Source organism: Microplitis mediator, chromosome 6 (genome assembly GCF_029852145.1).
Source record: "Microplitis mediator isolate UGA2020A chromosome 6, iyMicMedi2.1, whole genome shotgun sequence".
NCBI classification, from domain to species: Eukaryota; Metazoa; Arthropoda; class Insecta; order Hymenoptera; family Braconidae; genus Microplitis; species Microplitis mediator.
Window position 1 is genome coordinate 1,723,204 of NC_079974.1, and position 14,877 is coordinate 1,738,080.

Below are 14,877 nucleotides of genomic sequence, written 5' to 3' on the forward strand. Positions count from 1 at the left end.
TCAAAAATTTATTTAGTTGAATAAAAACGGAAAAAACATCAAAAATAGTTTTAAAAAATTTCCTGTCCGTTAAGTATGAAACCCGTATACACGATAACTTGCGAAAAAATGCAGTAATTGAATCAAATTTTTTTTTAAAAAATTCTTTGAAATAATTGTAGGTCTCCTATTGCAAATGGCTAGGTAACTCAGTGTCGTTTAATTACAATTAATAAAAGAATAAAAAAGGCTGTATAACTATATATCTATATATCTGTGTAAAACTAACATGGATGGTGATATATCTATACATTATACGGACATTTATTCCGCTAGGGGCGCTTGTGCATTACCGTCCTAGAACAGCTGTTTTTTTTGCTAATTGGTAGGCCTGAATTTTTTTTCAATTCAATTTTTTTTTATTTTTGTTTTTATTTACGTTTATTTTTTTTTTGTTATTAATCGAGATATTTTGAATAAGTTCTTTTATAATTATAAAAAAATAATAACATAATAAAAAACAAGACAAGTTTTAATGAAAGAGAATTGTATATATTTTAAATTTATTCGCACTTCCCGCCATTTTTTTTATTGTTATTTATTATTTCATAATATAGGAGCATTACGAGTCGTGCACTTTTGGATTTTCCAAATTTTTTTGAAATCTTGATGAGTATATTTTTTTATTTTTCCGTTTACCGCTATTTTTAACCCTTACCGGCTATATTTAAATAAAATATCTTGTAATTTAAAAAAAAAAACAAAAATTTTTGAATTTTAAAAAAATACTCGTGTAGATTTTTTAATTTTCTAAACGTGTATTTTTTTTGAAAAATCAAAAATGCTCGAATTACTATTTAAAAAAAAAATTCATACATTTATAAGTAATTAAAAGCTAATTCGTTTTTTAAAATTTTTCGGAGCTTGCACTCAAATTTATAATAAATTTCGCGATCTTTTTACTTTTTCAGCGAAACTATCAGACTTTTCAAAAAATGGGCTCTGGCCCCCACTCATCGTCAAAAATACAGGAGCCCGACTATAAATTTTAAAAAAGAATTAGCTTTTAATTAATTGTAAATTTATGAATTCTCATTTACAATAAGAATTCGGGTAGTTTTGATCTTTCACAAAAAATACACGTTTAGAAAATTAAAAAATCTACACGAGTATTTTTTCGAAATTCAAAAATTTTTGTTTTTTTTTTAAATTACAAGATATTTTATTAAAAAATAGCCGGTACCGGTTAAAAATAGCAGTAAACGGAAAAATAAAAAAAAAATACTCGTTAAGATTTTGAAAAATTGTATATAAAAATCAAAAAATAATGAGGTTTGTAAAAATTTTTAAACAAAAAATAAGTAATCTTAAAATTTAATTTCAAATTATACCTCGAGTTTTTATTTTTTAATCTTTTTAAAAAAATACTCGTCCAAAAAATTGAAAAATCTACACGAGCATTTTTTTAAATTTGAAAATTTTTTTTTTTTTCTAAAGTAATAAGAATTTTTATTTTTAAAATGGCGGGTGTCGGCTAACTTCAGTGTCATTGAAAATTACCGACAACTTTCTTCTAGTCAACTTTTAAAGTGAATTTGCATCCTAATCCGGGTAGAAAATTTACGTCAAATCGATGCTGATCAATTTGACGTAGAAAACGGAAAAGTCCGAAATTTTACGGAAAATTAAAGGAAACTTTTGTAAGTAAACTTTTCCTAAAGCAAACTGTGCAGAGTACTTAGAAATATGACAATAATGCCATCTACCATAAGAATCCATAACTCAAATCACTTTTGGCGGAAAAGTTTTCTCTCGAAAGCCGGCTGTAGTTGTAAACAATGAAAAAAAATGCTTTTGTGGTTATCAGTACTTGTGTATAATAATTTTTAAAAGTCTTGAATTTTATTTAAACAAATCCATGTATTTTCAAATTTTAAAAAAATCTCGAGTCAATTAATCGACCTGTTTCTTAAAATTAGTTTGTAAACGCTATGAAAATTTTATTGGATTACTTGTGTAAATATTAATAGTAAATTTGAATAACATCTCAAATCCTGTCAAACTTTTGTATTTATTTTTATGCGCCGTGTGGTTGATTAAGTTTTAAATTTAATTAATTATGGAGTCTAGTTATGGTGTCGAGAAACGAAAGTACTGTAGAATCGAAGAAGAAAGTGATCTACGAGACCAGTATACTCATGATATTCAGATGTATACCGAGTATCCAAAGCAAACAGTCCAACTTGATCGATTCTATGAGTTGGGTTATGAAAGAAGGCAAAGTAAGTTTTGAACCATTAAAAATAACACCGGCACACAAAAAAAAAATAAGTTCTCTGTACTTTTGACGAGACCGATTTATTCCCATGTATTTTGACCCGCTGAATCCGAATCCGAAGTCCGTTTAACCCGTACACCCTCAGATTTTTAGAAAACTTTAAAAAACCTCCGAAATACACAAAAATCGACCGTTTTTTAAATTTATAAATTTTTTTAACCCTAAGTAAGCATGATTTTTATGTATTTCGGTCCTCCACATACTAACCTGAAGTTTATTTAAAACATTAGCCATTTAAAGTTTGAGTAAATTCCAAAAAACCCCAAAAAATTGCAAAAAAGCAAAAAAATTCTTAGTGTTGTGATGAAAAAAATTTTTTGAAGCATATTAAAATTTTTTTATGTATTAGGCCAAAATATTTTATATATATATATCACAGATCGAAAAATATGATTTCTTTTATTTATTTCGATTTAAAAAATGATTTTTGTTATACCAAATTTTATTTTTTTTCGATTTTTTGGGAATTTTTGCCATTTATTTAAAATTTTAGAAATGTCTGAGCCATGGATGTTCGAGAATTATATGTGACAGATAAACATACATGAAAATAATTATTTATTTAGCCCTATAAAATTTTTTTAATCACAATACTAAGAATTTTTTTGCTTTTTTGCAATTTTTTGGGGTTTTTTGGAATTTACTCAGACTTTAAATGGCTAATGTTTTAAATAAACTTCAGGTTAGTATGTGGAGGACCGAAATACATAAAAATCATGCTTAGTCAGGGTTAAAAAAATTTATAAATTTAAAAAACGGTCGATTTTTGTGTATTTTTGAGGTTTTTTAAAGTTTTATAAAAATCTGAGGATGTACGGGTTAAACGGACTTCGGATTCAGATTCAGCGGGTCAATATACATGGGAATAAATCGGTCCCGTCAAAAGTACAGAGAACTTATTTTTTTTTGTGTGCCGGTGTAATCTGTGGATAATTACGAAATTTAATTATTAATTATAAATAGTAATCAAATCCAACCGATATCGTATACTGTTTTTATTTTATGATACTGAAGTTAGCAGACGTCTGACAGTTTTTGAATTTTTTTAAAAACGATTAACTATAAAAAAAAATATTTTGAAAAATTGCACTTATAGTTTATTAAATTTTCTACATGTGTATAATTTTAGTTTTTTTTTTTTTGTAATTTATTTGTTGGAAAAAAAAATCCGAAAATTTGTAACTGTCTGTTAACTTAAGGATCGTTTTTATTTTAATAATTCGTGGTACGACGTTTCGCCTACAGTAATCCTGATGATACTGAAGTGAGTGAACGTCTAATAATTTTCGGATTTTTTTTAAACAATAAATTATAAAAAAAAAAATATTTGAAAAATTGCACCTATAGTTTTTTTTATTTTTCTCCATGTCCATATTTTTAATTTTTGGTTTTTTGTAATTGATTCGTTGAAATAAAAATCCGAAAATTAGTAATTGTCTGCTAACTTCAGAATCATTAATTCTGGGGCATCTTCAGGCATATGAAAGACATGATACTAAAGTTAGCGGGCATCTGACAATTTTAAAAATTTTTCAAATAATAAATTAAAATGTTTCTAAAATAAAAATAAAAAAATGCATGTCTAGACGATACTGACGTTTAATAATTTTTGGATTTTTTTTTAAATAATATATTATAAAAAAAAAAAAATATTTTAAAAAATTACACTCATTAGTTTTTGAGAAACAAAAATTCAAAAATTTTTAAATGTCTGCTACCTTCAAGATCATAACTTCAGGATCATAAGCTAGCTGACATCTGACAATTTTTTAAATAATAAATTGAAATTTTTCTAAAATAAAAATAAAAAAATGGATGTCTAGACATTTCAAAATTCAATACATGCATTTTCTTTTAATTTTATTATTTCAATTATTTAATTTTTTAATATGTAATTTAAAAATTTTCGTATGTCTGCTACATTTACACTCGTAAAAAAGACAGTAACCATTTTTTATTTTATTCCAGTAAACTTTAGTACGAGCTTAATTCTGAGTTTCATATGAAAATGTTGAAATTCTATAATGGAAAAAAAAAATTAATTTGTAAATCTTATCGTCGCAACATCGTTAACCCATACAAAAAATTTAATTATGAATAACTATTGTCTATATTGTTAAGAGAATAAGGAAAATTTTGTTCCCGCCATATCTATATTATAGAATTAGTTAATGTTATTGAAATTGCTATCTTTGGATAGGTCTTGACTTGAATTTGTGCCTTTTCAGTTTAAACTCTTTTTAATTGCCTAGTATTGAGATAAATAGATTTATCTATGTCTTTCGAATTACATTTAAATTACGCGAGAAAAAAGACGATCGTATTTATTTTCTTTAAATAAATTAATACTTTAATTATTCTGTCACTAAATATGACTGAATGTCACCGAATTTATAGCTATATTATTTATATCGCGTTACTTATTCCAAAATGACAGACTTTTATGCTCCCTTTTGGTTTTAGGAAGCTTCTCAATGCCAAAAAAGTGTGCATAGGAAAAAAAAGGATTCATTGACACAAAAAATCTTTACTCGCCTAAAGGAAATTTCTACTTACCCCAATAAATTTTTTGCATTGTGAATTGAAAACAAAAATTTATTTAGAACTAGAAAAAATTACTCAGTGCAAGGAATTATTTCTTGACCAAAAAAATCTTTTCTCGCTCCAAGACAATTTTTGTATTTAATTGATAATGCATAAAATTTCTTGCTCCAAATTAAAATTTATTGCGTCAAGAAATCCTTTTTTTCTGCGTATTTTATAAATTTAGTAGTGATATTTGGGCAGTCACATGGTGACTGCAGATTGCTCGTCTTAGTTATTAATCACTTACATAAGGTAACAATTTTATTAGAATGTTATATAAAAAATTATTATACTTTTTATTAGATACCTGAAGATGCCACAGGCTTACGTAGGCGAAATCGTATCATGACATTAAAATAAAATAAAAACAACAGTCTATGACTATCGGCTGGTCTTGACTAATATTATTCATCATTAATCAATCACCGATAATAGAAAACTCTAATGAACTACACTAATGGAAAAAATTAAAGGATCAAAAAAAAATTCCAAATTTTTGGGCGATTTTCAACAGGCCCTAACATTGAGAGAAATGGTCGTACAAGAAAAAAAAAAAATAGGAAATTGTAGCTCCAAGTGTCTACTTTCTGGATTAGAACTTAAAAATTTTTTAGCGTTAGCAGTTTTAGAGTAATCTTAGAAAAACCAGCGACAGAAAAATTTTCAAAAATTTTTTTTGAATTTAATGACTGAGAGATCAGTAAAATCACGGAATGCAGCGACGTAAACGTGTTAAACATTCTTGGGTGTTGGCTTTATAAATTTCCTAAAGTTATTCCAAAAAAAATTTTTTTTTGAAAATTTTGTTTCGAAAAAAAAGGTTTTTCTCTTTTGGAAATTTAAGCACTGTCTGCAATGAAATTGTGGACAAAGCTCAGAAAAAATGTTTGTTTTCATCTTGTTAAAGATTATGAGCTTTTCAGAGCAAAAAACGTGATCCTTTAATTTTTTCAAAAATTTGATCGCGTGAAACAAAAAAACGGCTGGTTGGATTAATCTGGCTCTCTGCAGGGTTTTTGTGGACATATTGAACTGTAAAATGCACAGTCAACATTATCGATTTCCACAATATTTTCGTTTCAGCGCTTAATTTTCCAAAAAACCACAAAAAGCCCTTTTTTTTGTGGAATTTTTAAATTCATGTGACGATAGGAAAAAATTGTTTTTTCGAAAAAGCAATGGCTAATCGTTGAACGGAATTTATTCAAGTTTTTAAAACCCACCATTAACTTTCTGTGCGATCATTGGTTTCTAAGATATCGATAATCAAAGACAAAAGGATCCTTTTCCATTTGAAGACCGATATCTCGGCGAGAAGTGGACGTATCAAGGTCCATAAAAAAATAAATTAAAGCTGAATAATGAAGGTATCCGATCCTCATAGTGGTTAAGCAAAAATAATTTTTTCCACGCCCGGAGACCAAAAAAAAAAAATTAAAAAAATTTGAAAATTTTTTTGTCGCTGGTTTTTCTAAGATTACTCAAAAACTGCTAACGCTAAAAAATTTTAAAGTTCTAATCCAAAAAGTAGACACTTGGAGCTACAATTTCCTTTTTTTGTCATTTCTTGTATGACCATTTCTCTCAAAGTTAGGGCCTGTTGAAAATCGCCCAAAAATTTGGAATTTTTTTTTGATCCTCTAATTTTTTCCATTAGTGTATAATTATTAATCTTAAATTCTATTTAGCTTTGACCTATCAGGGTAAAATTGTTTGCTTTTCATTGTTGTTGTTAGTTAGTAATTTTTTTTTAAACTAAGTCAAATGACTTGTACTCGAATCTTTCATCCAATCGTTTGGATAAAAATAAAAATCGATATGATATTCGATTATAAATATGAAGAACGGATAATTTTTCTCCGACAGGCTATAGATACTCTGATAGTTTGGTCGATTATAATGAAATAAAACTTGAATTTTATTTGCAGTTCTTAAATTGATCGAATTAATATTGAACAGATCGGATCTCAAAACGATTGAAGATCGAAAAATAGCTCTAAAAAATGCTTTGAAAAAAGATGGATACACTCATGCTGCTAAACTTTTAACTGGATTAGGATGTGCGTCTCATACAGATGTAGAGATAGAGGCAAGAAAACGAGATGTTTTATCCCATTTTATTCTAAGACTTGCATATTCTCAAAATCCGGACTTGAGAAAATGGTTCGTGGCAATGGAAGTTGAATATATGAAGCTGAGGATTACGTCATTGAACAACGAAGGGATGGCTAAATTATTAGCTATCAATAATTTTACTTATAAACCTGTAAGTTTCATTATTATTTATGTAGAATTGATAATGAATGACTTCTCTTCATATATGGCTTGAAAATATTCACACTGTAAAAAATATTGTGTTAAAATGAACATGATCTGTGAGCTTGAAACGGACCTCAGAATATTTGTGTAATTTTTAAACACAGACTATTCGTGTTGGAACTAAAACACTGAATTTATGATAAAATTTTAGTATAAAATTTAGGTAATACAAGAAGTAAATTCAATAGTTTTTAAATGTCAGTGGCAACACAAAAAAAAAATCTGGAAACTGGTTCACCCTACGGGCCAGCTCCAAAACATCCTGCTGTTTTCGAGCTCAAAGTTAAATGTTTTAAACTTGACAATACTTTGTATTAGGAGAGAGTGGGGTCAATTAAACCAAAAATACTTTAACATTTTTTTTTTAGATGAAATAAAAGCAAAATGATAACTTTTTTAACTTCCCGCTAAGAAAATTGTAAATTTTCAATAATTCGGGAAGTTATTGGTTTCGGTCCGATTTACGAAAATCGAATTTTCATCAGATGTCGACGTTTTGAGGTCCTAGGAAGCTATTCTGACTAATTTCAAGATGATGTCCGAGTGTATATATGTATGTATGTACGTAAATACCTGTATCTTTTGAACGGATAAACCGATTTTGAACTTTAAGGTGTCATTCGACGCGGATTGTCAATATCTTGAAGCCGATAGAAAATTGAGCTTGATCGGTAGGGCTCGTTCAGAGATATTCCAAAAATTAAATTTTTTCAAAAATGTTTTTTTTGGATAACTTTCAATGTACTCGATGGATTGATTCCAAAATGGACTGGGCTCTGGAGCTTTATAAGCCGCGTCGAATGCCACCTCAACCATCAAAATCGGTTCATTCGTTCAAGAGAAACCGTTGTCGAAAGAATTAAAAAAATTTATTTTTTATTTTTCTTGAAATATCTCAAAATCGACTCAATAAATCGAATTCAAAATTTGATCAGCTTTAGAACTTGATAAAACGCGTCGATTGCGACCTCAACCGTCTCAATCGGTTTATTCGTTTGAGAGATATCGTTGGAAAAAATGGTAAAAAACTATTTTTTTCGAAAAGAACGGCATACAAAAGTATTTTCGAGCTCGAAAATGTATTCACGACAAAGTTTTCGAGCTCAAGGAGCTCAAAAACAGCGGGAAGTTTTAGGGCTTGCCCGCAGGGTCAACCGATAGACAGATTTGTTTTTACGAAATTATACTTTATTATATAGACTATCATTTCTCATAAGCATATAACTTAACAAATGATGAAGATTTTTAATAAATACGAAATTGTACAACTGCATCAAATGGTTCAATCGTCCCCTTTGCGGGGGAAATTGAACCAAGAGTATTAGAACCACAAACAAATGACTTTAATGAATAATTTACTATTCCTTGGACCTCAAAAGTCCACATCTGATGAAAGTTCAATTTTCGAATATCGGAAAGTTAGAAAAAATATACGTCTTTTTGGTTTTAAACTTAGTGACTAAAGCCAAAAGGATGTATAAATAGTATATTTTACACCTCGGGCAGTAAAGTAAGAAATGTCTCAGATCTCATGTAATTGTTGGCCGAGGCGAAGCCGAGGTCAACAAACATGTGATCTGAGGCTTTCTTATTTACTGCCCAAGGTGTAAATACTATTTTTCTCCTCGACGGAGGCGGAAAGCGGAAACTTCGTTTCGCACAGCGGGAGAAAAGTTGACGCTTTTCGCCCGGAGGGGAGAAAAATATGTTCTTTTGTAATTAGTGAGGCGATCTTTGCATAAATTATGGTAAAATAATATCCGTATATATATCCAATTTTATTACAGATTTCTCAAGAAGAAAAAGAAACGTTACGAGAAGAGCTTAGTTGTTCAATATCTAAATCATTGGTTATAGACAATATCGATTTCTACAAAGTGCCTTTTTCCAAAGTTCTTGATCTAGTTAAAACCAGAAGAGTTTATCTAAAGAAAGGAATTGCATATACTCCACAATTTGAACTTTCTTCTCTTTTTATATCGCAGTACAGACGGCATTTGACAAAAGCCGTTGAGGTAATCCTTCTATTGACCCATCGACATTATCTATCATGCTTTTAAATATTTCGTTGTATAGATTGCAGCGCCGAGTTTTTATGAATTACAAGACGATGAAAGGGTGTTTGATTATCTCAAGAATTTACCGAACTATTTTCCTGAATTCGATCGAACTATTTGGTCAAGTACAGAAACTCCAATTGAAGCACTTGATGATGTAAATTTTATAACTTTTACAACTTATTTATTTTTCGCTATTTTTAATAATTTTTTAAATTTTTAATTTTAAATTTAGATTGCCAAAATTTCTTATCCATTATGCATGAGGACATTGCATGAAGCATTGAGAATGAACCATCACCTAAAAAATGCTGGGCGAGTACAATATGGTCTCTTTTTAAAAGGCATTGGAGTTAAAGTAGACGATGCGATGAGAATGTGGCGGGCAGAGTTCACGAAAAAAATAGAGGCTGATAAATTTGATAAGGAATATGCTTATACAATTAAATTTATCTATGGAACAGTAGGAAGCCAAAAAAAATATACCCCGATGGGGTGTTCTAAAATTATTAGTAATGTTGCAGGTGCAGGAGAGTATCATGGTTGCCCATACAGATTAATGGACAGTGATACTCTTAAAAAAAAGTTAATTGCTTACGGGTTGTCAGCCTCAGGTAAATAGCAAATGCCCTATTATTTATTGTATGCGCAGTTGGAATTTTTGTGTGTCTGTGTATGAAAAATAACTGGTTAAATTTTTTGTGTTACTTTTTAAAAATAACATACAGTCCGCGTAACTTGGAAAGCCTCAGCTATTTTTTTTTCAACAATTGATTCTTTACTCGCTGATATATAAAGTTATCTGTATATTTTATATTACTTATTTAAGACAGAACAAGATATGTTGTTAGTGTTCGAGAAACAAAGCGAGGATATCGTGAGGGGGGCATGCCACTGGTCGGCAGTTCGTCACATGGATAACCTCAGTCAAATTTATTGCGCAAAGGAACTAATACGATTCATTTTCGTATTATTATGTTGTAATTTTATAGCGTAGTGAATAAATTAAAATCGATTTAAAACACCAAAATTGGTTTCTATATAAAATGGCGCCCAATAAAATGTCAAGTATTGAAAAAATTATTAAAATCAATTTTTTACTTGATCAAAATTTATCTTATCGTGAAATCGTTAGAAGAGTGAATAGAAGTGCTAAAGTTATTAATAATTTCGTGAAAAACAATGAAAACTACGGAAAAAATTATAAAGGTCGAACGAAATTCGCAACAACGCCAAGGGAACGTCGAATGATAATTCGCGCGGCATCTAATTCCACTAAGACTGTGAGGCAAATAGCAGCAGAAGTTGGAACAACAGCATCTATTTCAACTGTAACAAGAGTGATAAGACGGGCAAAGCATCTAAAGAGAATGAAATTTAAAAAGAAAATCGGCTTTGAATCAAAAACACATTTCGCCACGACTTTCATTTGTAAAAGAACATATGACTCGGATAGATAAATGGCTACGAGTAATTTTTTCAGATGAAATGAAATTTAATTTAGATGGGCCTGATGGATGTAACTATTACTTTTATGAGTTGCAGAAGGAAGAAAAAATTTTGATTAAGAATCAGATATTGAAAAAAATAGGTGAGGCTATCCAAGTGACGCAGACTGTAACTGTCATAATAGTATTAAAATTTCGTTACTTAAATCCAAAAAAATTACATCTTTAATTGGAATAAAAAAAAAAAAAATCTGGGCATCGGTTGGCCCTGCGTTAGAAACCAGTTACTTCCCTTTTTTTTTTAAATGTTCAATTTTCTTAGCGGGAAGTTAAAAATAACGTAGATAGATAGATAGATAAATAATGATTTTATTTGACCCCAGAGCCTAAGCTTCCTCAGGGCCATCAATTTTTAATACATTGGTTTATATTTATATAATTATGATACTATGACTTTCTACAAAAATTAATTAGTTGGTTGATGGAAGTTTTCATATTAATTATGATAAAATGTTGAGTAATTGCAAAATTATTCTTAAATAAGTGTCATACCATATGATACGATACAATATAATATGATACAATATAACATAATATAATATAACGTAGTTACAATTCAAACGAAATTCGGTAAATAAAATTTAACACTAAATTTCCAACTGCATAAAGAAATAATAATTTAATGAGACTTGAAAATAAATCATAGATGCTGCTGAGATTGCTGCCTTAGCTAAAGAGCATCATTATCAATTGGCATGTGCTAAGTATTACGAAATAACTCATAAAGTTCCACCAGAGCACCCTGTGATGCACCCGAATGCTTATTACTCAGACAGTCGTAATATTATTGAGAAACTTGCTAGCAATACTGTCGGTACGTAAATAAAATTAAACACGATTAATATTATTGTATTTTTTATTTTATACTTGATACAAATATATTATTTTTTAGATTCTCACGAAAATCCGACAGGAGGCGATACACCGAAACAAAAGTTGAAAATAAAGTCGGAAAAATTTACACCAATAAGAACACCAGATAAACCTTTAGCTAGAAGAAATATCGAAGTTAAACCCATGGATATTGAAAAATTGTTGAATGAAGATGAAATGGATTGAATAATTACAAAATATAATAAGTTATCATATTAATTGTCAGTAAAGTTGTTATTTTCTGTCATAAGGTGTTTATTTTTATAAATTTTTCATATCACCTGCATTGAGACCGAGTTTTTATGCCTGCGTGGTCAATTGAAACAACCTAATTTTAGACTAATGTGATTTAGCCGTTAAAAAATTTTTATTTTGCACCATATTTGCACCGAAAGTTTAAATTCCTGCCCCGTTTAAAAGAGAGAAAAGTCGTACTATCCCTGATAACCAAGTTGGCGAGAAACTGGCGTGAAACTTACAGCCGAAACTAGACACCAAGTTGGCCGCAAAAGTTGATACTTCCAAAGTTGGAAATTCAATAAGTTGACGGTCACTTTCTGAGAAAGTTCTCAGAATCCTGCATTCCAGTTGCGGCTCCATACTGGCGTCAACTTTCTCAAATTGGCGGTACCTTGTAGTCAAAAATTGCATGAAAAAATCTAACGGATAACGATTACTTTCTCTCTCTAGCGATTCTCGAAGATATCCGAAGTCCAATTTTTTCTAAGTCTCGTAGCAAGAAATTTTTGCACGACTCGTTCGTGCTTTACGATCGAAAAATTTTTTTTCGCCTCACTTCGGTAACTAATCAATTATTATACCCTTGTTAGTTTACGGAATTAAGATGGTTTGCATACTATTTTGAAGAAAATTTAATGGAGATTAATTCCATACTTTTCAAAAATTTATTTAGTTGAATAAAAACGGAAAAAACATCAAAAATAGTTTTAAAAAATTTCCTGTCCGTTAAGTATGAAACCCGTATACACGATAACTTGCGAAAAAATGCAGTAATTGAATCAAATTTTTTTTTAAAAAATTCTTTGAAATAATTGTAGGTCTCCTATTGCAAATGGCTAGGTAACTCAGTGTCGTTTAATTACAATTAATAAAAGAATAAAAAAGGCTGTATAACTATATATCTATATATCTGTGTAAAACTAACATGGATGGTGATATATCTATACATTATACGGACATTTATTCCGCTAGGGGCGCTTGTGCATTACCGTCCTAGAACAGCTGTTTTTTTTGCTAATTGGTAGGCCTGAATTTTTTTTCAATTCAATTTTTTTTTATTTTTGTTTTTATTTACGTTTATTTTTTTTTTGTTATTAATCGAGATATTTTGAATAAGTTCTTTTATAATTATAAAAAAATAATAACATAATAAAAAACAAGACAAGTTTTAATGAAAGAGAATTGTATATATTTTAAATTTATTCGCACTTCCCGCCATTTTTTTTATTGTTATTTATTATTTCATAATATATGAGCATTACGAGTCGTGCACTTTTGGATTTTCCAAATTTTTTTGTCCTTATATTGAAAATTATAGAGGAAAAATTTCAAAAAATCGACGAAAATTTATATATACCATTCGATTCAGAATTTCGCAAGATGAATTTCTGTCGTATCAAAAAATAAAATTTTTTTTTTTTAATTGTTAATAAATTTCAAAAATTTTCAAAACCGGTTTTTTATAAAAAAAAAATTTTTTTTAACTATCATTACCCGTAATTGTTTCGGTAATGGTTCAAACAAAAATTATCCATTAGGTCATTTTATTTATTTTTCATTTTTTCTATTTTTTATTTAACAAAAAGTGATTTTTACTTTTTTTAAATTTAAAATTCGAAAAAATTTTTTTTATGGTTGATATATGATTTACTAAGAGAATAAAAAAAAATTGTAAAAATATCGATTTGCTGCCGAGTTACACTCTTTTGTTTATCCGCGCGCGGACAAAATGACGCGCTTTTTCGTTTTTCGCGCTTTAATAATTTTTATCTCAGTAACTATTCGTCGTAGAGACTTCGTTCAAAATTCATTTTGTTCGTTATTAAATCCCAAAAACAATAATTCTAATTTGTCTCAATAACTTCTCAATACTTTCAGAGATATTTCATTTTACATCTAATTTTTGTATAAAAAAAAAATGATCAACCTCCAAATTTATGTCAACTTTTTTCCTTGTATTTTTTCTAGTATTTTTAAAAAAAAATTTTTTTAAATCGATCTTTACCCACCGAAAAAATGATCTTTGACCATTTTTTCGTGCGTATCGACTGGACTAAAAGTTGTCGACAGCTTGTCGTTAAGTTGGTCGCAAACTAATGAACACAAACTCTTGGATGAGAAATCCTGGTTATCTGGGTACTCAAAATAATCTTACCAAATAAATAAACACGGGTATATAACCTGCCATTTATAGGCACTAAATGTAGTAAATTTCAAATATCTGTCACAAAAAATAATGTATTTAATTAGTACAATCGGGTCTAAGACGCTCGTCTTCTTCACACCTCGCATCTTAACCCTTCAGCACCCGCGCTATGAGTTTTTCTCTCACACTTGCCTTCAAATATTTTTTTCTAAGTAATTTCAAATGGAATGACCTAGTGAAATTTTTTTTATCTTAATGAAATTTTATGGTTTTTATGATTTTGAAATTTAAAAATTATTTCGAACATAAAAAATATTTTTAAAAGATTTATTTTAAAAAGTGTTACGTTCTGGCTTTAATTATATTTAAATAAAAATTTTTAAATTTCTTTTGATAATATATAATATATATATATTTTAATATATAATAAAACTTTGGTGAAGAAAAATTCTTCATCAAAGTAATTACAGTAGATAAGCGATTTACGCGATCACCGTCGTGGCCCGTAGTCTAAACTCATGACGAGGCATGAGACCCAGGCCTCGACGACGTTCACTAGGGTAACCTGAGATGCGACGTTGGACAATTTATAATTTTATAATTTTCTGTACTGGATCTGCGGAGACAGAACAGGCAGTCAGCCAACGAACATCTAAGTCACCGGACCTCGGTCCGGTGACTGACTGACTCAACCTAATATTTTATTAATTAAAAGATACCTAATTTTAGTAAATGTGGTGTACCATTTATTATGTAACCCTAATCAAATATTTATAAAAAATTCTTAATCACTAATAATCGACGACGGACACGCCTGGGGTCGATAGATAC

The 14,877-nt window shown here is 29.1% G+C and overlaps 1 protein-coding gene across 1 annotated transcript; it reads left to right on the top strand.

Moving 5' to 3' along the window:
- The first annotated feature begins 1,814 nt into the window (after positions 1–1,814).
- Positions 1,815–13,046, top strand: LOC130669917 (DNA primase large subunit-like). The gene is made up of 7 exons (XM_057473068.1): positions 1,815–2,261; positions 6,832–7,169; positions 9,010–9,237; positions 9,299–9,436; positions 9,515–9,893; positions 11,434–11,601; positions 11,680–13,046. The coding sequence occupies exons 1-7, from the start codon at positions 2,099–2,101 to the stop codon at positions 11,844–11,846; spliced, it is 1,581 nt and encodes a 526-aa protein (XP_057329051.1). The 5' UTR covers positions 1,815–2,098; the 3' UTR covers positions 11,847–13,046.
- Positions 13,047–14,877: the final 1,831 nt, after the last annotated feature.